Source organism: Etheostoma cragini, chromosome 22 (assembly GCF_013103735.1).
Source record: "Etheostoma cragini isolate CJK2018 chromosome 22, CSU_Ecrag_1.0, whole genome shotgun sequence".
Lineage (NCBI taxonomy): Eukaryota > Metazoa > Chordata > Actinopteri > Perciformes > Percidae > Etheostoma > Etheostoma cragini.
The window spans coordinates 18,150,832-18,178,763 of NC_048428.1; the positions used below are offsets into that span (position 1 = coordinate 18,150,832).

The 27,932-nt window shown below is 40.5% G+C and overlaps 1 protein-coding gene across 10 annotated transcripts in view; it reads left to right on the top strand.

Moving 5' to 3' along the window:
- Window positions 1–629: 629 nt before the first annotated feature.
- abi1a (abl-interactor 1a) overlaps window positions 630–27,932 on the top strand; it is a 51,425-nt gene continuing 24,122 nt past the window's right edge. For all 10 annotated transcript variants that reach the window (XM_034862608.1, XM_034862610.1, XM_034862616.1 and 7 more), the window contains exons 1-2: window positions 630–894; window positions 16,440–16,607. In XM_034862608.1, the coding sequence (XP_034718499.1) occupies window positions 778–894; window positions 16,440–16,607 (285 nt within the window). In that variant the 5' untranslated portion in view covers window positions 630–777. The remainder of the gene's footprint in view (window positions 895–16,439; window positions 16,608–27,932) is intronic.

Below are 27,932 nucleotides of genomic sequence, written 5' to 3' on the forward strand. Positions count from 1 at the left end.
TAGTTATAAACGTAACTTACCATCATGCACTACTCGTTTTTTTCTTCAGTTGGAAGGGTGATAGGTAGACGGAAGCAAAAAGTATGAACTCTCACTGTGTTTTTATTTCAGTGTCCAAAAAATGGTTGTAAGATGTATGTCTTAATAATATACAGTCTATGATCTGGCACTTTCAGATTAATGTGTAATATGTTATTGGATTATTGATGCATTAATGTGTACATGACTAATATTGAAACTGGTAAATGTCGAGCTTAGTTTGTATACTTAATGTGCTTGGTAGCTTTATTAATTTCTTAATTATCTTGCTCTGTAATATGAAGTCATGATTTATTTTGTTGAATTTATTTTGTAAAGTAAACTCAACATGCAATGTATCTAAAGTTATTAAATAATTGTAATGGAGTAAAAGGTACAATTTTTGCCTCTGAAATGTGGTGAAGTATGAACGAGCGTAATGTGAATACTTAAGTACAAGTACAGTACTTACGGAACAATTGTACAAAAGTACATTACTTAAGTGAAGGCCAGTCTACTATGGTAACTGCCCTAGAGACTGTGATAACTGCACGCTACTTTCTACACTGGTCCCGCTTTTATACCACCGAGTAAGTACTCCACCCCTGCACAGACGATCTTTGGGTGGAGGTTGCGCCAAAGCGGGGCAGGAATCTCACAATAGCAGGCGGAGGATTTTTTTGGAGGCAGCGCTGAGCTAGTGGCTGTTTCAATCAAAGGGAAGGCAGAGGGAAGGGAAGCTCTGCGGAGAGATGTAAGATGGCAGAGCTACAAATGTTGTTAGAGGAAGAGATTCCGGCCGGTAAAAGAGCGCTCGTGGAGAGTTACCAAAACCTCACCAGAGTAGCAGACTACTGCGAGAACAATTATGTCCAGGTAAGTTAAAAAGCCACCGCGTTGTCTTCAACCTCCTTTTGTCGCGAAAAGCTCGGGATTGAATTGGTTGTTGGGACAGGAAATGTGGATGAAGAAGCTGGAATGATCCCCTCCGCCCAAAGCATGAAGCTGTAAGAACATGATGCTTTTTAAACCGTGGGACATTTAGGCATATTGTATCTATTTGGACCATTAATTGCATTTATTCCGTATACACAGAGGGTGTGTCTACTTTTTAATATAGCTGGGTCGGTTCAAAAACTGCTTCCACTCACACTGCTGTAAGGAGGCCTGTGTGTTTTACAGTAGCAAGTTGTAGCGGCAGAAATGATTTGATTTAATGTTAAAGACACCAACAAGAAAGTTACTGCAGTTTTTACTGCCTTGACTGGTGTGTACCAAAACCTAAAATCTGTAACTACATTGTGGGAAACTAAATGTCACACTAACACACAACAAGTCCACATGGATATTATAGTAGTAACATAGCAGTCCATTACATTCCATTAGGTCATTAAACTCACCATTTAATACCACAAAAACTCCCCAATGGGATACTATTGGGATATTACAGTGGAGGTGTGGTGTCTACATTATAGAATTGTAAGCACTCAGTGCAAATGCTATAATGCCAGTACATGGCTTTTATTGGTGCTTCATACTTTTTTTTAAAACCATTAAACACTTTAAATTGCCGCATTAAAGCATGCTATATGCATGGACAGCTTGTTTTGTCCAGACATAATGGAGAGAATTGCTTATTTAATATAATTCAGTGGGTTTGCAGGCTTGGGCCTAGGCCGGGAGAGGAATGTAAAGCCATTGTAAGTTGGTCAATAAAGGATGGAGGTATTGATTTTTCTCAACTTATTCATGGGAACAGAGCTTTCTTCTATGCCGGCATATATGGAACTTCACATCTGTCCTTGAGTTGAGGACAGTTTAGCACATTTGTGTAATGTTATAAAAGCTCCTGTGTTTAAGGAAGATTTTCATCTGAATGTGAGTCATAAGGTAGTGAGTCTCACAGTGGAACTTTACTATAGCGTCATGATGACCACAGATTGCTTTGACTTTTTAACTTTAACACTGATATATCTGTGGTGAGCCACTTCTATAAAAGCCAGAGAACAAACTGAGCGACAGACAAACAGTGGTTGGTGAGAAAAGAAATTTAAGCAGGAAGACAACCCACCATATCAGCTACAGAGGGTGTGTCCATTCCAGCTGTACTCCCCAAGGACTCCCTGTAATTTAGTTTTCTTCCGTGTCCTCGGATGATTTGGCATTGTAAAGGCTCTGTGCCAGTTATAACCCACGCAAAGACTACAGGGCAAGAATGTCGTCATTAGTAGTCCCACAAGAGACCTAAAATAAAGTGGATTTGTGCAGTAATTTAGCATAAAGAAGTTCGGTTACAGTGACTTAAATGAATGTAGGGATTGTCTTGTTATGGACTTTGTTTACCACACCACAGCCAGCTGTAACATAAAAAAGAGGCATGACAAATTGATATTTTCCCAGTGACATTTTGTTTTCCTTTGAGCAAATATTTTGCAGCATGACAGCATTTTGCAAGTCTTGAAGGCCAGTGCTGATATCTTTTAGTTGCCAATATCTCCTATTTGTTGCAGATATTTAGTGTCTTTTCTACCGAAATGACAACACTGTCATGTTTTGTAGGGCTGGGTATCGGACCTACGTACGGGCAGAAATGTGTCTGTGGCAGAGATGATCAAAAACTACAGGAAGGTGGCTTTAAACGTCTCGTCAGATTTGTACTTCTTTCCATGCTTGAAGACATGAAGAAGTTATGAAGTAGTTTTTCTAGATATCTATTGAGAACTTTGGCTTCTTTCAGTATATGAAATTAGTTTTTAGTATTGCTATGAAACCTGGGTACTGTAGTTGTTGTTTTTTTTAATTTAAAGTATTACTCTGCTTTTCTTTTGAAGGTCAATACTGACATTAAATTAAAACATAAATGCCCATAACATCAAGGGCAATCAGATCTTGACTTCTTAGTAAGGTTTTAAATTAACAGCAATACCCAGCTCTAGATTTTAAGGCCAATACTGACACCATTTAATTGCTCATATTTACAATAATTTATACCATATACTGTATATAAAACTGGAAAACCCCAAACTAATGACATGTAAATGTACAAAGCAAGTGCACGATACTACTTCAAATGTCATTTTTTGTGTAGCTGTGGGTAAGAGAGCACATCACAGTATTTGACTATGAAAGGTTGTGTTTCATGAGTTGAGCCAATTTGTGCTACAGAACACCTTGTTGTCCTCGGGTTAAATTTGACCCCTTTAAAAAATATCTATATCTGAAATATGGGTTTCTTTTTAACCAAGTAACCCAAAAAAATGGATTGGATTCTATACAACACTCTTTGAAAATATTATTGATCACATTCATTCCTGACTGAACTCATCTGTATGTTGATCTTAACTGTTAGTCAAAATGAATCATAATTTCTGCTTTTTTTTAACTCAAACATTTGGTATAATTCTATGTAAAAGAGGGTTATTGACCATGAATTCTAAAAAGTCGTGTAAAGCTAGTGGTAGCAAGGTGGTGTTAGTGAAAACAAAACAACAAAGTCTGAAAATCTGACAAAAATGTCAAATTTTTCTCAGTTTTTGACCCTGGAGGACACCACAAGGGTTAAAGCGCTCACGTTAAATTTAAGGATTTTGAGCTTTTGGGCACACGTTGCGAGCTCTGTGTGAAGCGAGCGTCAGACTTAGTGCACTTTTCATAATCCCTCTCTGTCTGCTGCAGACACTCTCTCTCTCTCTCTGTCTCTCTCTGTCTCTCCGCCTCTCTCTGTCTCTCTCTGTCTCTCTGTCTCTCTCTGCCTCTCTCTGCCTCCCTTCTGCCTCTCTCTGTCTCTCTCTGTCTCTCTCTGCCTCTCTCTGTCTCTCTCTGTCTCTCTCTGCCTCTCTCTGTCTCTCTCTGTCTCTCTCTGCCTCTCTCTGCCTCCCTTCTGCCTCTCTCTGTCTCTCTCTGCCTCTCTCTGTCTCTCTCTGTCTCTCTCTGCCTCTCTCTGTCTCTCTCTGCCTCTCTCTGTCTCTCTCCGCCTCTCTTTGTCTCTCTCCGCCTCTCTCTGTCTTTCTCTCTCGGCCTCTGATAGAAGCACTCACACAAATACTGTGCACTCTGAACTTAACCGTGCACATATCAACATGCCTCAGCTTGAATCGGCTCGTCCTTTCAGCCAGCACTCCTCCTCCTCATTTCCATCCCTCCTTTTCCTCCTCTCTCTGTTCTTGTCATGTGGAGGCTGTGGAGTTGGGAGTGTTCAGTGTGGACTTGTAGTGCAGCTCAGCCGGCTGAGGCAGATGGCGAACGCTGCGTTTAACCAACAACAGATCACTGCCCCATTTTCTCCACTTGATAGTGACCTTTGTGTGCCCACCGAAGTATTTTGAAGTGTGTCGTGTTTTAATAATGATATTTCATTTAATTTGTTTGGTTATTTTTCATTCCAGTCCTTATTCCTGTGTGTGTGGATGTGTGGGTGGGCTGCACGATATGAGGAAAATATACGTGATAACACTGTTGAATATTGCTTATATTGCTTGCGATAAATTAATAGATATAAAAACATACTCAGTTCTGCTATTTTGTTGCGCTCAGTATTCTTCTGAAACATGACAAATAGCTTGTTGAATTAAAACAAATAAAAGGAAAGAATTTCTAACATTATTTTATTGAACAAATTAAACAGTGAATTAACAATAACAGGCACCACTAAAAAATACATGAATGTTACACTTTAAAGTGCAGTTGTCTACTGATATTCTCTTTCAACCACATAAAGAAATCTCGCGATATGTCGCAACCTTTCGCGATATGTACATTACGCCAGATGATATTGCAATGACGATTAAAAAGTGTGTGTGTGTGTGTGTGTGTGTGTGTGTGTGTGTGTGTGTGTGTGTGTGTGTGTGTGTGTGTGTGTGTGTGTGTGTGTGTGTGTGTGTGTGTGTGTGTGTGTGTGTGTGTGTGTGTGTGTGTGTGTGTGTGTGTGTGTGTGTGTGTGTGTGTGTGTGTGTGTGTGTGTGTGTGTCACACACACTGTCAGCTGAGAGTTATGTTTCCTGTTTTCCCTGCTGACTCTGAAACCTGACTCCTTGGAAATGCCTTCTCTCAGTGTCAGGAAGTAGCTTAATAATAGCGCCAAGAGAAATAACCTTTTAAATTAAGACACTTGCACAGAGATTATTCAGATTAATCTGGGGTTTTGAATTATATTGTGTTTCTGTTTGTTCCAACTGTGCTATTTAAAGTAGTTATGGACAGGGCTCACCGCCCCCCTGAAATATATTTTACTCACTTACTTTTTTGAATTGATGCAACTCAGTTTGTTTAACCTCTGTGAGTTCAACTGTCTGCAGAGTGGGCCACCTGCCCATGTTGGCAAGACACACTGCTGTTGACTACTTTGTTTAACACAGTACTACTACATTTCAGGCTGCATCAGTTGTGCTCGGGCTGCGTTTGATATGAACTGAAACAATTTTGTTGATTAACAGAAAATCAATCTGCATTGTTTTCTTTAGAATTTCTTCTTTTTGTCTTGAATGGTTCCAGTTGCAGCCTTTCTTTGTCATATGATGGTTAATTGAATATCTTCTGTACCGATGGTCGAACAAAACAAGCAATTTAAAAGTGTCTTTATTGGCATTATGAATATTTTTGACATTTGGGCATTTTTTGGACATTTCTTTTCACATTTCATTGACAAAACCCTAAACTGGTTGAATAATCTGTAGATTAAAGGGGAACTATGCGGGTTGTTTTGCTTAATTTACCTTAACTGAACAGCGTCAGAGTCATGGAATGGTCATATGACTTTTTTTCGAGTTGAATGGTGGTCGTCTCGCTCCACCCTGTGAGCGGGAAAACCACCTTTACAACTTTCGGCTGGCGAGCCGCTGGACTCAGCGTCAGGAAGGAACGTGTGATATCAGGTCTCGCGATGTAACAAATTGCTTCACGGCACGGCTCACATGCAACCATTCAGGAACCGGCTAACAAGGTAGCAATGGAGTTTTTCACACTATCGTCATGGCAGAGCCGGAAAAAGAAGCAGAAAGCGTTGTTGGAGGAACAGAGAAAGAGGAAACGGTAGACTGACTGAGCAAGGAGTCAGACACAAGTAAACATCGGAGCTGGCTAATATCTATTCCGAAGCTGTATGGGGGGTGGGGGGGGCTCTATCGAGAAAACTGCAAAGAAATTGCCAAAATTGCATAGCGCCCCTTAAATCGATTGTTTTGCAGCTCCAGACATTCCACTCGATTATTAGCCTTGAACTTCTTTGTGCAGCTACTGCTTGATATTCATTTTATTATCTTGTTAACTTTTGGGCTTCATTTAATGTTTAATTTCCTTCTCAATTAATTAGTTAATTTTTTATCTATTAAAAGTCCTAATATGGAAAACAAAGAACTCACTGACCCCTTGATACAAAACAGGGAAAAGCTTCAAATCCTCACATTTTAAGAACATGCACCATTTTCATTAATTAACACATATAATGCCCATTAATTGATCTGCTTATTTAATAGAACTATAGAACATCACATCGTGCTGTATTATTGCAATAGGGTTTTTGTATGGCTGTTTTAAGGCGGCATTAAAACTTGTTGGGCCTAAAGACTGGAACAAATAATCATGTTGGTCCTACATTTCTTTGAAATAGGTTGGCATTGCAGGAACAAAGAATAGGGAAATGGAAGAAAGATGTATGGCCAAACAAGATGTCAGAAGCCAGATCAGATGCAGTGTTGCAAGCTCGGGGCATGTGACATTACCTGCTGAGCCAGCATGATGCCCGCTTGTGCTTTTAGTTCTGCTCCTAAATTAGAAGTCTTGAAAAGTGGGCTGATGCAGGGAGCATGTCATGTCAACTGAAGAGATGTGTCCTCTTCATGTCCCGCCATATAACCTCTGTGTACCTGTCCTGTTTTCCCTGGTGAATTAACGTGAGTTTCTCGCTGGATGAAAGCAGGTGGCACATTTTATTTTAAACACAGCGCTGTCTCTCTGGGTTACTCTGAGTCCTTGTTTCCTGTCCTTCTTCTGCGTCTCTCTTTCTCTCTACAGAGTGGCCTGGATTTTCTCCCAGCATGGTGAAGCCTAGTGTCTCTCAGCCTACCAGCAGGGCTCATATATCATTTTTGACCCCCTGTGATACCTTCAGCCGACTGGGGCTAGTTACACTGCCAGACCTTCCTCCACAGCACTGCGGAAGAAGGTCTGGCTAGTCCACGCAGCATTCATGGGATAGGAGAAAAACAGTGCTTTGAATGCTCTGGTTTGTTGCCATTTCTTTAAACCAATCACAATTGTTTTGCTGCGCTAAGCACCGGAAGCAGCTGGGGTGCTTTTGCAAAATAGCCTCGGGAAGGAACTCGTTTTGGTGGAACATGTTTATGTTCAAAAGTTGTTTTAGTTGTGCAACAGAAAACTCAGATTGGACAGATAGTCTAACTAGCTGTCTGGATTTAGCCTGCAGAGATCTGAGGAGCAGTTAAAACCGACCAGAGTTTAGAATGGAAGGTGGGGGACATCCGGTGAAAACTAGGGCTGGGCGATGTGGAAAAATTAAAATATCATGATATTATATCATACTATATTATGGTGTTGACTGTCGGTCCTTTCACAAAATATTTACACAATGAGATTTTTTGATAAATAACCATCAGAAATGACTAAGTGAGTAAAGGCCAATAATAGAACAGTTACAACAGTCTGGTAAGTCCAGAAAATGATGTAACTTTACTGTAATACACCCTTTAAAATCAGGAAAAGACATCACTTATGCCATAATACGCTATCCAAAATCTAAGATGAAATCTAGTCACATACCACGATATTTATATAATATCAATCTATTGCCCAGCTCTAGCAACAACAAAAAAACTGCGTCACCGGAAGTATCCAGTAAATGAAACGTCTTTGATTCAGACTAGGCACAGACTGGTCTGTTACAGTTTGGTGAGAGTGTAGGAGTTTTGGAAAAACGGGTGGACCGACATTTTTGTCTCAGACTAAAATTGTGTAGTGTCAGCTTTTTCCGTAGAAATGCGTGAATATCCACCCAACACCCTCTGTGTCAGGGTGACCCAGCAAACAGCAAGAAGAGCTCCTCCAACACTCGATGATGTTTTTGTTTATTTGTTCCTCAGTGAAATATGTTGTTCTAGGTATAGAAGAGTGACTTTCTGCCAGGACGAACTAATTAACAAGTCACTCAAGAAAGGTTAATGAGTTTCTTCCATGTGCAGGCGTCCCCGTTGTGTCTCCTACCTGACATATGGGAGGAATTTTTAATTGTGCGCTGGCAGTTCTTCAAGGTCAGGTAGACCTTATGGCCTTTCAGTCAGCCTCCATCTGCCCCGGAGGAATTATGAATTCACGTAGTGTACTGCTGAGAGCTAAGAGTTAGCTCCAGGAAGGATTGAAGTTAAGTGTGCAGGTTTTCCTTATTCTTCACACGTTCCAGTGTCACTTTCACTACCTCGTCCGTCTCTTCAGGTGGCTTGTGTTGGCAATACTTTTCTCACAGTTCGAGTATATTTAGAGGGTTGGTACTGATAAGGTAGATAATTTTTATTAAGATAAATATGTTCGGAGGCTTCTTCTTGGATCAATCTTATAATTTGAACTCCCCTTTAAGTTCAGTTTCTTGTTATAATTCAGATTTTGTTAAGTTAAACCTATACTAATCATTGATCTCTGTTAATAACTGATGCTATTTAAATACAAAGTGTACCAGCACTAGTTCCAGCAACGTTAAAAGAACATAAGAGCCCGACCGATAACAGATTTTTAAGGCCGATATAAATATTTGGTTATTTCAAGATCTGATATTTCGATATATCGGCTGATATATATACATGCATTGCATAATGCGTAAAAAAACATAAACAGATTTCCCTAACATTAGTTATTTGTAGTTATTTATGGGTTCTCATATAACATGATAATTTGTTTTATTTTTACAGAACAGAGGACCCTCAAAATATATTCAAATTCTGATAAATAAAATGTATAAAAATACAAACTTAAAGTCCTTTTGAACAAAAACACAATACCCCCCCCAAAAAAAAAAATAGTGTTGCCAACAGGTATGCTGTAGAGCGCCCTCTGGTGGACAAACTATGCAACGCCAACACTCATAACATGGTTGACCTACCATTTTTATTTTTAAAATATTCCCTTATCAGAATTTGGAAACCGTCCTGTACCCTGAAACCACCAACCCGCCCATGCCTAGTAGAGTCACTGTTGGGTTTCATTATCCATCTGTTTGGTAATCTATCGCTGTTATATCGCATATTCACGGGACTTAGTGTTCAAACTATACCGGGCCTTTTTTTCTTTTTACACTGGGGGTGGTGGGGGATTGTGCGCATGCAACTTACAAAGATACATAACAGCTGCAAGTGTATGCACTATATAGGATTTACCCTATTAAACTTTATCAACAGAAATTGATAGGTCAAACTGCAAAAAGCCACCCACAAATAGTCTATAAAAAAAGCATCAGGGTGTCTTGGAGATTTCACATGAACAACGGTTACAGTTACTCAAGCTACCGAAGAATAACATAATTCCTTCGTTCAATTAGTGCTAAGCAATGCACGCCAAGCTTCCATCCTTAAAGGTCCCATGAAATGCTGCTTTTGGAGGCTTTTCTATAGACCTAGTGATCCACTAATACTCTATCTGAAGTCTCTTTCCCAAAATTCTGACTTGGTGCAGATCTACAGACACTAGAGCCAGTCCCACAATGAGCGGTACTTGGAATGTGCCATTTCTGAGTCTGTAGCTTTTGAGGAGGTGAAAGCAGGAGGGTGAGGTGGAGGCTGGGGGTGTGGCCTTGACCAACCGCTACTTTGCTCGTTTGAAAGCCATGATGTCTCTCTCATGGGTGGCCAAATTCTCTGGGCGGGCATAGCCGAGAAAGGGGAGGTAACCTTGCCCCTTATGACCTCATAAGGAGCAAGATTCCAGATCGGCCCATCTGAGCTTTAATTTTCTCAAAGGCAGAGCAGAATACCCAGGGCTTGGTTTATACCTATTGCCATGTCTAGCCACTGGAGGACCATAGACAAGCTGGGGGAATGCTTATTAATGTTTTAAAAAAACTCATAAAAGTGACATTTTCAGGCCATGGGACCTTTGAGCAAAGGATCTGAAAATGATTCCACCACTGGTTTGTATATAACGTGTTAAGGCTTGTGTGCAGTCAATACAAAATGTCAGACTGGTCCTTTAAACATTTAACAAGTGTGGTTGCTGTGTTCAAAATTCCTCAAAGTAAAATGTCAAAACACTGTTTTGGGATCTGTACAAAACCACTATCTTTTACAAAACCACTATCTTTTATAACTTTCATATTTGTAATAGGAATAAATAATCCAAAGCCCATCCCTACATTCGAATGCATGTAGTGTTTAAAAATGTGAAACTATTCAATATTTCACACAAAAAATCTTATTTTTCTTCTTTGTTTTCAATCATCTCATGACCCCTCAGGTTGATCTTGTGACCTACTGAAACCACTTCTCTAGGGCATCTTGTCCTAGATTTGAACCGGTAGACTTCCAGCCACACGCTCTGCTTCTTGAGCTCCCAGTCTTCTAATTCTCACCGTGCCCGGCCTCATCTGTAGGAGCAGTGCAATCCAACACTCCTGACTCTGATGAGATTTACTCCATAGGTATTTGACATTTGGTATTGATGATGGGGCATTTTTTGATACTCGATACTATAATGGCAATCCGATTGGTGCCTAATAAGGATGAATTTGGTACCAGCCCTACAACCCTACAGTGCACTAGCTCTCAGCTGACTTCTGTCTCACCCTGTCCAGTATGCAGCAATCAGCGGTCGATACAGAGTGCCATGTGAGCTCTACGACTTTCCAGTTCGAGTTACACTCATTCTGCTTTAGACTACACATAGGTACCCATCCTGCTGAAGGGATTTCAAGGGCAAGTTCATCTCCTATTTCTAACCTGCCCAGTTCACAAAAAAGAAAAAATCCTTTATGCTCCGTTAGCCTATGTTTGTTTTTACTTGTCCATGCGCCCCTGACACTTTAGCAGAGCTCTCCAACAACACTTGGAAGTTGGAAGATGTATGACATGTTGCCGAATTCCAAACATTCCTGAATGTGTTTTTTTTTCCTTTTCTTTTCTTGTTTCAAGAGCATTTCCCCTCCTGACAAGTGGGAGCACATAAACACAGATGTGTTTGTCAGCTGTACAAATCCAGATCAGATTGCACAGTAGAAACACTGTTTCTGGTTCTCATATTCAGTGCACTGCAAACAGATGTTATTGAAAGTCTTTATTTGAATCCCTGTGTTAATAGTATGACTTTTTGTTCCAGACTTTAGAGGGATGATTCAGAGAAACCCTCATAAGTTTTCATGTCTTGTCTTACTTTCCAAGATCTTCTATGAGTCGTGTCAGGGAGTCAGGAGGAATACTCATTTTGTCCATTTCCTACTTAAGCTCAGGCTACTTGGTGGAGGGGCAGCTCCACCTCCTCTGAACTCTGAACAGTTTCTACCATCAGTGAGGATGTCCGGACCTTTCCTTCCTGCTGCCTCAATGCAGCCAGCGGGCCATGACAGTGAAGAAATGCACCACCTTGTTTAACAAAACCTGATTGCCCTTCAGTGGCGGTTTTTGGCCATTATCTTGCTTGACTGGATATGTGACATATTGAATTGGAGGTATTCAAAGTTTTCCCATGAAGCAAATCCATGCTCGTGACTGCCACTCCCTTTCTGCTCCCAGATGTCGTCAGGCCACGTACATGCTCCCTTTACACCATTTGCAATCAAACATTGTATTTTTTTGCTGTATGCAATTGGTTGTTTGGTTATAATAATAATAATAATAATAATAATAATAATGTATCCTTTATTAGTCCCACAAGGGGAAATTACTATTTACAATCTGTTGTTATTACACACTACACACATCACACACTATCTTATTATATTATTATCTTATCTCATTATCTAGCTTGCCTCAGGTCCCAGCTACAATTTTACCAAATTCGGTTGAGGGGCTGACAGCCTGTCTGCTACTACCTGGGTATTCTGCAGTCATTACTCTAAAAAGTATCAGAAAAAGGGCCCCAGGAGCTCTAAAGCTCTCTGGAAGCTCACCTCATCTCCTGCTGTGGTACACCAGTCACTTATTTACCTTTTTAACTGAGCAAGCACACATTTAATACCTCTCCTGGCGAATGTCTGAAGCACTGTATGTACTGTTTATTTTTTTATATCTACTGTAGCCTAGTCCTTCTCGCTGAAGTTGGATGCCATAGGGTGTAAAGATTCTTGAGTAACTAAACAAGAAATCTGGTTAGTTTGAGGATTTGTGGACGACCGCCATCTAATGCGTGAGAAAATGAGGGGATGAGGGGGGGGGCTTTAACTGAAGCAGATGGCTCTAAGATGCCACCAGTGACAATGCAATCAAGGGTTGCATCTGTCCTCCAATGCTGACCTCACATCACAGCTCTAGAAGCTTGACGCTGTTTGGATAAGTTTGTCTAGAAATACAAAAAACATCAAGGTGCTGATTTCACCACTGAGCATGTTTTTGACACGTTGACTCAGTTTATTTCATCCTCTGAAACATTGTGTACAACTGATTGTGCAGACTGAGCTCAGGATTTGAAGAATTACAGTTGTATAATTAACACAAGGCTAAAGATTTAACTTCATGTAAATCAAGAAAGGAACAAATAGCCTAGGCCCGCCTTTTCCATTCATTACATCAGCTTTCTTGACCAATTAATGTGATTTATTGGGGTGGTAGTGACTGTGTCACTGGGGAAATAAAAAAACAACAACTGAGAGACTACAGTAAAGGGCATGACTGTTCATCGATTTTGGGTGTTGTAGTCTTCTAGTTGGTGAAAGAGGAAAGGTTTGTTTATTATAGTTGTTCAGCTTGTATAAAACCATATCAGGTTTGACTCAAAACTAAAGTGCTCATATTATGCTCACTTTCAGGTTATCAGAATAGGTTTACATAGTTTAATTTTCAAAAAACACCATATTTGTGTTGTACTGCACATTGCTGCATCTCTTCTTTTCACCCTGTGTGTTGAGCTCTCTGTTTTAGCTGCAGAGTGAAACATCTCACTTCTGTTCCATCTTTGTTGGGAGTTGCACACGTGCAGTACCTCAGTAAGCACTGCTAGCTAGTCAGTTGAGGGAGTGCCGTGCTAGTAGCCAGGCGAGAATTCCAATGTGTGTTACAAAGTGACGCACATTTGTCACGTAAAGTCTTGTCAACATCGAGTAAAGGCTGGACTACAACAGAGCTGTTTGGAGCAGTTTGAATAGTGTTTTCTGTTGGCGATGGTAAGTCCCTTTGGGGTGGACTTTGAGCTTTTTCACTTTGTTAACCTATAACAGTCACAAAAAACATATGACACAATAAAGGGAAGGGAGATAAGAGCCAAAAAGCATAATATCAGCACTTTAAGTTAATATTTTACTTGGGAAATAAAGCAAATATTGATGCATAATGCATGGTAAGTATAAAAGTGGATTGGACACATTTGAAAACATACAAATGGCAGCCATTGAAAAACATGGACCAAACATCAAATGTAGTGCTTTGTGTGGAGGCAATGACTGCCTTGAATGAATATGTTTGTAAGACATGCAGTGTGTGCATGTGTATTACTTTACAAATCACAGTTTAGCGTTTGTGCACTGAAGCATCAATGGTGCCGTTTATGTATGCACATTACAGCTGCAACATGTTGGCAAAACCAAGTTAAGTGTGCATTTCTGCACAATTTAATATTGTATTTTGCATTGCAGATCACAGCCAATAGCAGTGTGTTTATGTTTAGACTTTCTACAAATGAATGCAGAATTTTAATTTTTGTACACATCACGGTTGCACATTTGTGTTAGGTAGCTGCAGCATCAGTGGGGTTGTTTGTTTGTGCCCTGCAGCTTCAAGATGCTGACAAATCCAATTTAATGAGGTACACCATGAATGATTAAAATTGAACTGAAAGAGTCAAGCATCAGAACAGCTGGATCCTGTATTTCTTTCGGCTTTTAGTAGACCCTCGCTCCCTGCCTGGCAATAAACACCCACGTCTTTTAAACTCCACAGCATAAGTTTGTAACACAGACTATCCGTTTATAGATTTGAAGTTTCAAGCCAAAGCACCACTTTAGAAAGCTCCCTCAAGAGCCACAGATAACATTATACAATGAGTTCACTGGCTGTGTAGTAAAGATCATAACACATTATAATAAGTAGACTAAACTTTGTAGATACAATTGTTGGAATGCCCCTTTAAGTGCAGTTTCTTAATATTACAGTAGCTTTTTTTTCATAACATTCTAACGCTGAGACATTCTCATAGTTTGGATAACAAACACCATCTCTGACTTGCAGCGTGATATGTAGGCCAGCAGTCCTGCACAGGCAAGCATATGTTGTTCTGTAATCTATCTAAAATGTCCATATACAGCAAAAACATTATCCTCTTGCTATTTAATGCCTTCATGGATAAAAGGCTGTTTGTTTGTTGTTTCATACATTGTCCTGCAGCTGTTACTCCATTTACCATACGGCATATTACAGTGTCAGTAGTAGTTGCCGGTGTGTGCACATGACTGAATGTGCTTTCAACAGATGGCCTTTTGCTCCGAGCCCTCTGGAGGAATCTCTCGTTCTTCCTGAGGCTGGCATCGCACAACACATCTGCTGCTCTGATTCCCACAACAAGAAAGCGCTGTCATCTCCTCACCCGGCCGACGCTAACCAGTACGGCTAAAAGCTCTCCGAGTCAGGAACTTTTAGACGTACAGATTGATTCTGGATTAGTTACGCGCTGCCACAGGGAATCAGAAATGAGACAAGCAGTGACATGGTTGTTTTCATTTTGACCGTCCTTCCTCTCATCTTCATTACTCAATGTTCCCTTTTCTTCTGTTTTGCCCTCTAACCACTGCTACCAGTAATCATCTCCTCCGTCACCACCTACCCCCTGCTACGGCAGCCTGTCATCAAAGCCCCGTGTCGCCCCCCCCCCAGGGAGCGCGCTTCGGACTCAACTTTATGAGCGAGCAGCGTTGGGAGAGCCGCAGAGATCAAACGGTGGCTCAGTTTTGGAGCTTGGCTCTTTGCCTCAGCCAGTTGTGTGGTCGTTACCACAGTTTTTCAGGTTCAGCTGCTTGTTGCATCTTTGTTACTGTCAGTTGGTCGTCCTTTCAAAACGATATGGTGGAAGAATGTCTTTATCGCGGAATTGTTTGTTTTTACAGGACTTGTTCATATTTGGAGCTCCATGACTTTGCCATACACAATAGTTTCTGAACATAACAACCAGGAAAAAAGAAGAGACATATAAATGATAGTACTAGAAGTGTGTGCTAATCACATATTTATTTATTGTGGAAAACTAAAGTGTTGCCTTAGTTTGTCTCCAAGCATTATGGGGTGTAGCTTTCGTCAACCTAAACACACACTTCACTTTGTTTTTGGTCTTATTAGCCCGCTAACTAGCCAGCAGGCTAATTAAACCAGCCACTTTTGATGCTAATGAGCTTCTACTTAATGCATTTAAGGAGTAATTCACTGATATTTTCTTTTTGAGTATCAAACATTCATAGCCTGTCATCAGAAGCACATAGCAGTTCCTTTTCAAATTGACCTGCTAGCTAGTTAGCTGCCTAACAAAGCCAAAACAAACAAACTGAAGTGCTTGTTTAGGCAGATATCTTAGCCAGCAGGCTATTTCATTGCTTTAGATTCTAATGTGAGCTAACTAAAGAATGACTTCACCAAAACTTTTTTTTGGTTTAAACAATAACTGTAGGCTTAAAAAGGTGCCCAGCTTACTTTTAGAACATTTGAGTTGTACTTTGAATATGCTCAATATGTTCCAAAACAATTCATGCTTTTTTCCACAATATGGCTAAATGCAGCTTCTTTTTTTCTGCTATTGCAGTTAGCTGTAAGCGTTTGTCATTTGTGACCAAACAAATGACTGAGCATGAGCATTGCTCTGTCTAGCGTGTAGATCAAATACTTTTACAGGACTAATACTAAAAAGTCACCTAGAATTCCCAATAGTTTAACAATTCAAAATTGTCAGTGGCAAAATTATACTTTTCTAAGTTTTAAAAAGAGACATAAAAACAATTATTTGAAGTTTTTGATTTTCAAAATGTAGTCACACTCTGTTTTCAGAGCTTCCAATATGGCTGCTGCTGGATGGCTTACATCATCTGAAATCCCCCAAGGGAGGGCGTAGTATCTGGGGAATGAGAGGTGGGGTGGGAAAAAAGAATGCCTTTGCTGCACTGTTGGCCTGGATCCACCACAAACCTGACCTGGATACAGTGCTGGAAGATGGATGTGAATGTAATATGATACTAACAGTAACTGGGTTTCTCTTTTCCTTTTTTCATCCCTCTTTTTTCTCTTATCCCTTTTTGTGCACAGGCCCAGGACAAAAGGAAAGCTCTGGAGGAGACCAAAGCCTACACCACCCAGTCCCTGGCCAGCGTGGCCTACCAGATCAATGCCTTAGCCAACAATGTACTTCAGCTGCTGGACATCCAGGCCTCGCAGCTGCGGCGCATGGAGTCCTCCATCAACCACATCTCTCAGGTCAGAAATACACACAGATCCAGCACACACCACAGACCAGCTGTGAAGAATGGTACCCCGCACTGCCCGTTTCTCCTCACTTTTACACAGACTCTGTTATTTTTAAACACAGTACGAGGCCTTCTGTTCCATGGTTCCTTTTTACTGCCTGGCATTTGGTATCGGTCTTACGCAAGTGACTGGCTGTGTGTTTGGCTTAATGGTCCGTCTGTGTTGCTTTTATGCACTTGTTGTCTTCTGAGGCACAAACACATTAAAAAACATAACACAATCAGTCTAACGTGCAGTTATTGGTCTGCAATACTGAGTACTGAGCAGCCCTAACACATATAGGGATATAATATATCTGTCTTGTAGCAAGTAGTAACATATCATATTTTTCTACATATAGCCCTTAATGCATTCTTTTTTTGTGTCAATGACATGAATAAATAACATTTCTATTTGATTATTTAGTAAACAAAAGGTTAATTAATTTAGTTCATCCTATGGCTTATTTGACAAAAAAATATTGACAATAAAATGATTGGCAATAAAAATCATTTTGACCAACGAGATGTTAGGTGTTTGAAGGTGAATATGATATGCTGATATACTTTATCAACTATCAGAGATTTTGCTGTGGTCTTTATACCCTGGTGTCTATCCCTCTGATACATGGTTGCATTAGGTCATTGTGGGTTAATGCTTCAAATCGATTTCTTTTTAGTTTTTTGGCAGTATTTGATTTTTAAATATTTTTTTAATTCTTGTGATGAGATATTATGTTATGTCAGCTGTTTAATCAACCAAAAACAGACATTCTTGTCTGATATCAACAATTTCTCAATTGATTTACCTCAGCTTTGTAGACGTCATCAGCGTTTTTCTTTCCTAACCTATAGCATGAGGATTCTGCCGTGTGCAGGTAAATCCAGCCGTTCATCCAATGAAAGCATTAAGAGCTTAGACAAATCAAACAAAGAGCTCCAGCCAGGTGGCATCTCGTAGATTAGAAGTGGTTGGCATTCACCTAACCCGGAACACATACGTATAACACACTCATGGTTGAGTCCCAACATAGAGAATGATTGTTATAAATGAGAACCTGGTTGTTTCTTGTTAAGAACATTCTCCGTGCTGCAATGGAATGATCTGTGATGTAGGAAAGGAGTAGATCCTTTTTAGTTTTGTCTTTCCAATGTCCGCTATCTGTGTTTTTCCTCTGTCAGTGCTTTTGCTAAGAGCACCACAAATTCTTTCAGGATACACTGAAGGTCAGACTTTTCAGTCTAATGGAAGGAAAGAGAACTTGCGTGTGCGTGTGTGTGTGTGTGGAGTTACACTCCTCCAGGTTTTAAGTCAATATCCAGACAAATAGCATTCAGCCAATACCAAGGTCACTGCCTTCCTTGGTCACCATGACAACCCCACGGGCCTGTCGGAAAAGCATATGAAAGACAGTTGGACAGGCATAGCTTCCAATGTTTGACTTCTGTCCTCATTGCAAGGGCTCGTCACTGTCTCTTGTCTTGTGCTTGGGAAATTCCACCCTTCCTGTTAGGGCTGCACGATTATGGCCAAAATGATAATCACGATTATCTTGATCAAAATTTTGATCACGATTATTCTCATTATTATTTGTTTATTTTAACCAAAACTAATTTTATTGTTACATAGGCTATTTATAACTGCGAGAGGGAGTGTGATGGACGCTACTCACAGAGAGACGACTGATCATTATGAACGGGTCCAGCACGGGTTGAATGGCGGATTCACACGTTGTGGTTATGAAATGATATCGTCACTGCGCTGCATTTTTATGAACTATGATATTCTGGCCATGGGTCACATCTCTGGTCCAGGTCCAGCAGCTCCGTCTCACACGCTGTTACTCTACCAACTGAAGTTAGTTGCATTCAATAACTTCTTCTGTGTACTTCGCCGTGGCGGCCGCGATAGCAGAGTTACCGGCGGCAACACTGGTAAAAATACAGGTTTACCCCTCATACTTAACAATATACAGCGGTGTTAAAACATTTTAAAAATTAAACTGTAAAACTGTAGACAAATGTCAGAAGTGTGGACCGGCGCTGTGTGGCCGGGCTGCCGGAGAGTAGACGAGAGATCCAACACAGGCACGGCTTTACAGAAGTAATGGATCATGTAACGCAAAATGAAACCATATCGGTATAAACAGTCCTCTGTGACTGTCTACATCTAGAAACTAAGCTGCACGGGGTGCAGGGAACTACTTTAACTGGCTTATGAGCAGACAGGGTTTACGGAGCGGTAGATTGGCTTTGCAAAAAAACTCAGCGTTCTATGAAATGACACTTAAAAAAAAAATCGCTCAATCACGCAAATTTGATCATGGAAAGTCAAAATCGTGATCGTGATTAAAATTCGATTAATTGTGCAGCCCTACTTCCTGTGCTATATTTCTCCCCATGCTTGTCTACTTTGTGTAGCCATGGCGAAGATAAACTTCTGCTCGGTAACTAAATGTTTTAACCTTTGTTTGGGTTTCTTGTTTTTGTCTCAAGAAATGCAGACAAAGAAAAGTTAAACAACAAACTAACTTTACTTCCAGCTCATAGTCAGCGTAGCTACAAGAATAATAAGCTACAGCCATTTACATAAATTGTCCCTGAGAAAAGTGAACGATTTATCAGTTTTGCTTTAATAACCCCAAAAGACAGAATTCCTACTTTATGGAGTTGGTATTTTCTGGTTGGCAAAAGAAGAGGTCCTAATGTGTTTGACGTAAAGAGGCGTATCTCTGTTTTAATAATAAAGAGACGGGGCTGTCAGCTCTGCAGGCAGTGGGTGTGTTATTGCTCTCCACGGTCCGGTTCAGAGGTGAATCATTATCGTGTTGCCCATGGCATGGATAGGAGATCTGCAGTGGCCCTCGATGCCGGTGTTGCGTTCTGCTGAAAGGGGAATGGAGAGATAAGTCTGCAGCTTGGATGATATATAATGTTTTAACAGTGGAAAGGCAAGGAAAGCAACTTTTTCTCAGGTGAATACCAATGAAGTATGAGCATGACTCCATTATCCTCGAGACACCGATAATAAACACACCGCAGGATTTACGAGGCTGTACTTACCGGTAATCATACCAGCCCTTTTTACTTATGTCCACAGTCTTCCCATCAATCGTTCTGTATCTTGAGCTTGTACCCATCCATGCCTGAAGCTGGGATGCCTTAAGACGAGGTTCTCTTACATTAACATGTCAGTCTCTGTGTGGTGAGACCTTGCCTGGCGTCAGGGCCGTTTCCTTCAGTTGGCCTTCAGTTACAAGAGGTTCACTCTGGTCAGGGTGTGTCTGCTTAGCGGTGGCATCTCTCCGACTGGAACTGCCCTCCCTCTGAGGTTGATGCCAAGTGTATTGTACTGTACTTCCTGTCTTGTGTTCTGCATGTGCCGTGAGGCACTAAGAGTCTCTTTTTAAAGGAGGGAAAAAGGAACAAATAAGATCCTCTATTCGGTCCAGTTGCAAGTCAAAAGAGAGATTTTCATCTTTTCAAACTCTTTTGCAATTGAACAACTTTAATTTAAGAAAATGACCATGTGTTGAATGCATTTAATCAAGTGTAAGGCTGCAAACAATTATTAATTCATTTGTGAAATTCCTTTTTTTGATCCATAAAGTGTTTTCCTAGAGCCCATGTGACATTACATGGCTAGTTTTAACTGAACTAACAGTCCAAAACAAAGTTTGCATGCGGGCGTGCTTGCGTGCTTGGGTGCGTGCGTGCGTGCGTGCGTGCGTGGGTGTGCTGATGAGAATATAGAGTAACTCATAGGGCTTCCACCTTGTGCTGCGTGTGAAGTGGCTGCTAAGAGGCTGTGAACAGGGAGCGCTTTGTCTGTCCGGCGGAAGAAAATGCCTCCCATTGAGAACCTCTCTGTGATACCCAAATAGAAAGGGAAGAGAGGGAGAATAGTGTGTGTGTTAGGACATAAAGCCTATGTTCAAGCTGCAGCTCCGCTGTACTGATTATGATGTTTTTCATCCTTGACACAGATCTGAAGTTTAGTAGAGTAGATTTTCCCTCAAATTTGATCTGCACCACATCAATTTAGTTTCATAAAATCAAACCAGAGGCATGCAGCTACACGTGAGCTGTATTTGAAAGTTTCTTAAATTGTCATTGTTGCCATAAAAAAGAAGAAATAAGTACACCTGTCATGGAAATTCTTACTGTAGTTTTGTGAGAAGTGTTAGAGGAGAATGAGACTTAACAATGGCAGGAAACAACTTTATTAGGAGAAACTTAGGTCCACTTAAAAAGAAGGAAGTTCAGAATAACAGGGAGAAGGGTAGGTACAACAATAGAAACCCATATTGTTGCTTTGTGTATGCTAGGGTATGACAATACATCTAGATCACAGTTCAGTATGACACACAATACAGAGGGCGCTGTTTGAAACACTTAACAATATGTTTAGCAGACCTGGAAGGAAAACAAACTGACAGTACATTTACCCTTATGAGGAATAAAAGTAGGGCTGCATCTTCCCATTATTAGCAGCATCTTTAGCTCCAGCAGCAACAGCTTATGCCATATTATACAGTTACATCCTCAGTGCATGAATGTCTTAATGAGTACATACAAGCACAGAACAAAGATAAAATCATTTCTGACAAATTGGGCATTAAGACCTGGGACATCAAATTAGCCAGTGATGCATTAACACCCACACACACGCTGAGCTTTAAATAAAGACTTAGGTAATTCTTTGAAATTGTTCTATGGAACATAATAAGCCAAAACAAATAATACTAATAAAACACTATAAAATAAAATCCAAACATGTATTTTAGGGCAAGCACACCATCAATGTATCAAGGGCAAGAAATCAAGCCTTTTTTTAGTAAGGGCATATTTATCAAAATTGTAAATTAAACCGCTGTTATATCAACAAATTTGACCATTCAGTGTAAATCAATCGAGTTTAAAATGTCAGTATGCTTATCTAAAAAAAGCCGTTGACAACATGGAGATAAAACTTATGGATTTATGGATGTGATTGTGAATAACTCATTTAAAAAGTTGACTATATTTGACTCTCCTGCCTCTCCATTTGCTTGGTTGTGAAGTGCAGTTTGTCTTTCTTTTCTTTTCCACTCTTGGATATTTGCACTTAGTCTACAGGCCTCTCTCTCCTTTCACTGGATTATAGTGATGAGTGTACGAATCTTTGTGTGGTCCATTGCCACTGGGCAGGGGTTATTTGAGATTAAAGACATGGGTTAGATATTGGCATGAGGCAAGTTTAGATTCAGGGTGTCTTGAATTATTTTGGATTAGAAAATCATCCAAAAATAATTTCAGAAATCCAGTAATATTACTATATAATGTATTGTAATATTACCTGAATTCAAGGTAGATTGTTTTTGATTATTGATTTATGGGTTGTTGTTTTTTAATTTGACTTTTTTGTTGTTGTTGATAATAAGCAATTGCAAGATGACATATTCAGTTCTGTCAACTTGCAATGGGCATTTCTAGACTAAAAAGCGTTAAAAAAATCTAGCGTTAAAAAAGTAATTGCTTAAACACACAAAACAAACCAGCTGCAGTTGCTTCCTGTAAAGTGTGTTTCTGTGTGACTTGCTCATGCACGGCTATCATGACTCTGTCCTGCTTGAATAGAAGTTAAATGTGCAATGACTGGTGCCTGATGTTGTTCAGTGAATCATCAGCTTCTCTGCTCTGCGGTCGCTTCCTCTCCTGCTCTTCCTTCTCCACCCTCTCATCATCATTACCAGGGCATTGTCTCCCACTTAACAACCCTCTGCAATTACTTCTAATCATTACACCTCTGTTTTTTGGAGTTCCTCCCTGTATACGAACTTCTGTAGGCAATTTTTGACAGCATCAAATAAATAAGGCTGATTAGGAAATACTCATAGCCCCATACAGAAGACAAAATCTGTTGCTAAGATCCACTACTAGTGTTATCTCGTTTGTAGTCTGGCTCAAAGTCTGGGTGTTATGTAGGCTCGCTCTGAGCTAGTATGTAAACTTCAGAGCTCAGTCAGAGTGCTGTTTGGCCGCAGCCCAAAAGTTAGATTGGCACAAGTCAGCCGCGGTGTTCCATATGTGCTGTGGTAGCAAACAAAGCGTCGACCTTGGCGTGCTATCCTGTTCCCCCCCCCCCCCCCCCCCCCCCCCCCCCCTCTGCTGGGACAAACAATTCTTTCAAAGTTTCACACTTACAATCCTCACAAAACTCCACTCTTGCCTCCCATCATACCACACATGGGTTGTTAGATTTACCAGAGGAATCTAGTTTTTGAGGGATGTTTAACAAGAAGCTGCCAAACTGAGAACTCCACATGGGGTGTTTGACCTCCCATTTTGGCTCAGAGTGTGGATGAAAGTTCCGTCATGCTCTGTGTTGCAGCCCCACCGAAGGGCCTTTGGACAACTGCTTTGACTCCACAGATGACGGCTTCAGATGTGCCAGCTAAATCAAGCTGAAAAACAGACTAGGCAAAGGGGCATTTGCTCTGCTTCAACAGCCGTTTTGGCTCAGCGGAGAGTTGGGAGTGTTGGATTGCACTGCTCCTACAGATGAGGCCGGGCACGGTGAGAAGCAGAAGACTGGGAGCTCAAGAAGCAGAGCATGCGGCTGGAAGTTTCAAATCTACGACAAGACGCCCTAGAGAGGGGGTTTCAGTGGGTTGGGCTCTCCAGTAGGTCACAAGATTAACCTGAGGGGTCATGAGATGATTGACATCAAAGAAGAAAAAGATTTATTTATTTTTGGGAAATATTGAATACTTTCACAATTTCAAGCCACTCCATGCATATGGATGTAGGGCTGGGCTTTGGATTGTATATTCCTGTTACAAATACGGAAGCTGAAAGATAGCTGATTGGTTTTGTACAGATCCCAAAACAGTGGTTTGACATTTTACTTTGAGGAATTTTGAACACAGCAACCACACTTGTTAAATGTTTAAAGGACCAGTCTGACATTTTGTATTGATTGCACACAAGCCTTAACACGTTATATACAAACCAGTGGTGGAATCGTTTTCAGATCCTTTACGTAAAGGTCCCATGGCATGAAAATGTCACTTTATGAGTTGGTGTTTTTTTAACATGAAAATGCGTTCCCCCAGCCTGCCTATGGTCCCCCAGTGGTAAGAAATGGTGATAGGTGTAAACCGAGCCCTGGTCATCCTGCTCTGCCTTTTGAGAAAATGAAAGCTCAAATGGACCGATCTGGACTCTTGCTCCTTATGAGGTCATAAGGGGCAAGTTAACCGCCCCTTTCTGTGCTTCGCCCACCCTGAGAATTTGGTCCATCCATGAGAGAGACATCATGGCTTTCAAACAAGCAAATTTATAACGAATAAACTACATGTGTTTTGTGTACAAAAATCTCAAGTTGTTAAATAACTAGTAACTAAAGCTGTCAGATGAATGTAGTGGAGTAAAAAGTACAACATTTCCCTCTGAAATGTAGCGGAGTAGCAAGTGGCATGAAAAGAAAAGACTTAGGTAAAGTACAAGTACCTCAAATTTGTACTTGAGTACAATACTTGAGTAAATGTACTTAGTTACATTTCCACCACTGTTCCAAAACTAAACCATAGTGTAGGAACGAAGTTCTTCTTTAATGTTGCCCAAACAAAGGTCTTCTGTGCGTTAACAGGGTCTAAATGAAGTACAGTAAGTAATTGGCAAAGTAAATGTTTGACCAAAAGAAATGTTAACATGACTACATAAAGTATCTGACCAGGCAAACTTCCATTGGTACATGACAGTTTTGGATACTCTACAGACTTTTTTCCCCTTAGCTTTAACAGTCATACAGTTAGAACTCATTCATTTCTTCACCAATAGGGGTGTAGCGTCACCACAAGCTGTCTTAACGATACAGCAGAATTATCACATCTCCAAGCTCTGGTGTTTATGTTTTCCAGATTCCACAAAAGCAACCTGAGACAGCCATTTAAAAAAAAAAAAAAGGAAGAGAATGACTGTATTAGAAGTCGACCAGGCAGGTTGTGAGAAAGTGGGCGCAGCAGAAAATAAGCACTCTTTAGCACATGCAACACTTCATCATATAATAAATAGCTGCTGAAACACATTGAGCATTACAAATTGTTCAGATCTGCTGTCTAGGTGAATGTGGGTAAGAATGCGAGCGTGCAGCGGGGCTTTGCCGCGTAAGAGTCAACTTTGTTTCCTAAAGGGGAAAAACAGGAAAAGAGACATTCATGTCCTCATTATGCTGTCTTCACCTGTTAGAAGCTCCAGTAATTGTAAATCCTCTTGCATAGTATGTCTGAAACTGGGGTTTAAATGTGTTTAACAGATGTGTGCGTCATAGTTATTATCTCTTCGTAATCCCACAGAACAAGGAATTCCAATTCCTGGATTTCTGTTAAGAAGCTTTCAATCAGGAATGGCCTTTAATAAGAACTTGTGGCATGTCTTATTTCATAATTATGTGGAGTTGTGGTTCATGATATTACACGGCAGTAAAAAATAGTCCAGTCTGTGTGGATGTGTGTCTGTGTTTGTGTGTCTGACTGACTTGACTCACTTGTCTGACTTGACCTGTCTGTCAAGCAGGACCAAGATGCCTCGCTGCCAGTTTGCTGCAACAATACTCTGTCATTAACCACTGGCACGTTTGGTCTGGCTAGCCACACATACACACAGACACATTGGTATGTAGGGTGTGTTTGTCTAGTAGCAGGCTTTCCTCCATGGTGTGTGGAAGCTCCCTACCACGGCCACAGTACACGTTGTGCAGCACTTTTTGTTTGTCCGTGTGTTTGTGAATAGCTGGCATTTTCTTGAGGATATCATCCCGTGGCCAGTATGCCAAATCGCTGATAAGGATGTTTTTTTTTTCCATCTTTCCAGCATGTGTTGAAGTGAAACTGGTTGTCTCAATTCCATATCAAAGTCTACACACGTTTTTCCTTAGTCTCTTGTTACCTCATCCTCCAAAACAGTGTGTGTTTGTCTGGTGGGAAGTTGTCAAGTTACGTTTGCGTAAGGCTTCTAAATTCCATTCCTGGTTTTTTTTGAATGGTTGTTCCACCAGCCTGAGAGATGTATAAACCTTTTGCTGATAGTGTGTGGATGCATTCTGTCAATGTGTGACCTGTTTTCTAAAAGCCGACTGACTCTCTCCCTGGTCTGAGCAGTGTGAATCAGCATGAGGGAGTGAGGCTGTGTCAAATAGTGGCGAATAATCAAATTTTACTTGTTCAGATTTAACTTTCACTATTACAAATCTGAAAAGCTGCTGGATACAAAACCTTTGTTAATGAAAAGAAATCGCCTACACTCTTATCTTAATGACATCTGATTTGGCTTTCAGTCAAACAATCACACAGAGACCAATACACAATGGAGGAAGGTAGACACCTGGCAGTTATGGAAGAACTAGACTACAAACAGACTTTTTAGATGTCTCTTTCCTGTTTACATATCTTTTGCCAAGCTACTTAAATGTTGAACTTCACCCAGAGAGACATAACAAAAGGAAGGAATGGCAACTTGTATGAAATCCACTATCATTGGTATCCGTCATTTCTATCATGCTTTCAATATTTACTGATGACGTATTCTTTTCTGGAAAACAGATTGTTAATAACATAACCAGACAGGATTGTAAGTATTTGGCTAGCCCAGCAAATCAAAAACCTGGCCAGTCATTGATACTAAAATATTATTTATGCTATAATATCTGTCATGTCACAATGTATTTCACCATATTGTCCACACCTAAATAAAAGTACATTCTTGTGAATGTCCAGATATAAAAAAAAAAAAATCAAAGTTAAGTGAGAGGGACAGCAGAAAAACCTGAAAACATTATATACTCTTAGAAGAAAGTAGTAGCGTTTGGGATGCAGTCGGCTCGTCAAACTAAATGAGAGCCAAAGTCATTAAAAATTTTTTAAATGATTAAATCAACAAAAAATCCAAGTTATTTAAAAATGAAATCGCAAACAGGGGGAATCAAGATCCCAATTTTATACCAATCTGTCTTGCAGTTCTAGTGCTAAAGTGTCATGCACAACTGGATCTTTTGTCCCCCGATTGTCTCTCTCCAAAGAACAAGCAACAGATGTTGTTACAATACAGTTAATATTACTGCATAGATATCAAAGTCCTATAGAGTTCATATTACGTAACCTGAAATGTGCTCCATTTCCAACGTTGTTTAGTCAGTGTGGCCTCGTTCTGGATTCCCACTTCTGAAATGCTTCTTCCAGTCAGACAGAATGGACATTTCATCCTTTACTAAATCTATAGGCAAATACAAACAAGCCAATTCATGAATTTGGGATGTTCAGCAGAGGAATTAGCTGTATTTTACAACACTAGATGTTTTGCCATTATCTGTTTGGTATCCAACAAGTGATTCCAGGTTGGTTCATATCATTAGATCTTTGGGTGTGCAAACGTCATCATTGTGTTACCATTAACACACCATTTCATTTTTTTGTATACCTGACCCTGCGTACTATTTTGGTGCTGCACGCTTTACAAGTGCAGCCGTAACCAAAATGGCAACAATAAGGATACAAAAAATAAATAAATCACAAATATTTAGGCACTTGTTGCTACTAACAACACAACAAGAATCTCGCATTGTGGCAACTGCTGCGCTGAGTCACTCACATCCCAAAATGGGAAGAAATCTTTCAGTCCAAAGTGATCTCGAGTGGATTTAGTTTTTCTGTCTGGCTAGACCGTGTGGATGACGACGACGGTGCTGGCAGCAGCTCCAATGTATGACCTACATCCTCACACTAGTCATATAGGTGGCTGACTCATCTGTGGGTGTGGCAAGAATTGGGTGGAAATAGAGGGACAGTGAAAAAGCTTAACAGGATGCAGAAGAAGAATTGAGTGGAAGGAAGAGTTGACGATGAGTAAAAAGAGAAGTGAAAGCAGCAGGAGGAGGTTCTTTTTAAATCCTAAAAGCATGTAGCTGATGGAGAAGCTGAACCCCAGAGCCAAAACTGCTAAGTGTTCTGGGAAAGACACCCACAGGCCTCCAACACATGGGAGACAGTAGTTGAAAACACATGTGAATCATCCACCTTTCAGTTCGGCAACATGAGTTCAGTCTCTTTCCACCTAACAGATGGACCATTGGGATCAAGTAAACACCTTTAGTGCCAGTTAGAAAGTTAGAGGAAGCAGTCGAGGTAAAAGACCGACTATTAAGTAGCTGTTTGAGCACCCGGCTGGGTCAGTCCAAAGGATTCAAGCCAGAATACCCCTTTCTACTTGGAGCTTTGGCACTTTTGGTCAAAACCGTGTAACGTTCTTTAGGGCGCCG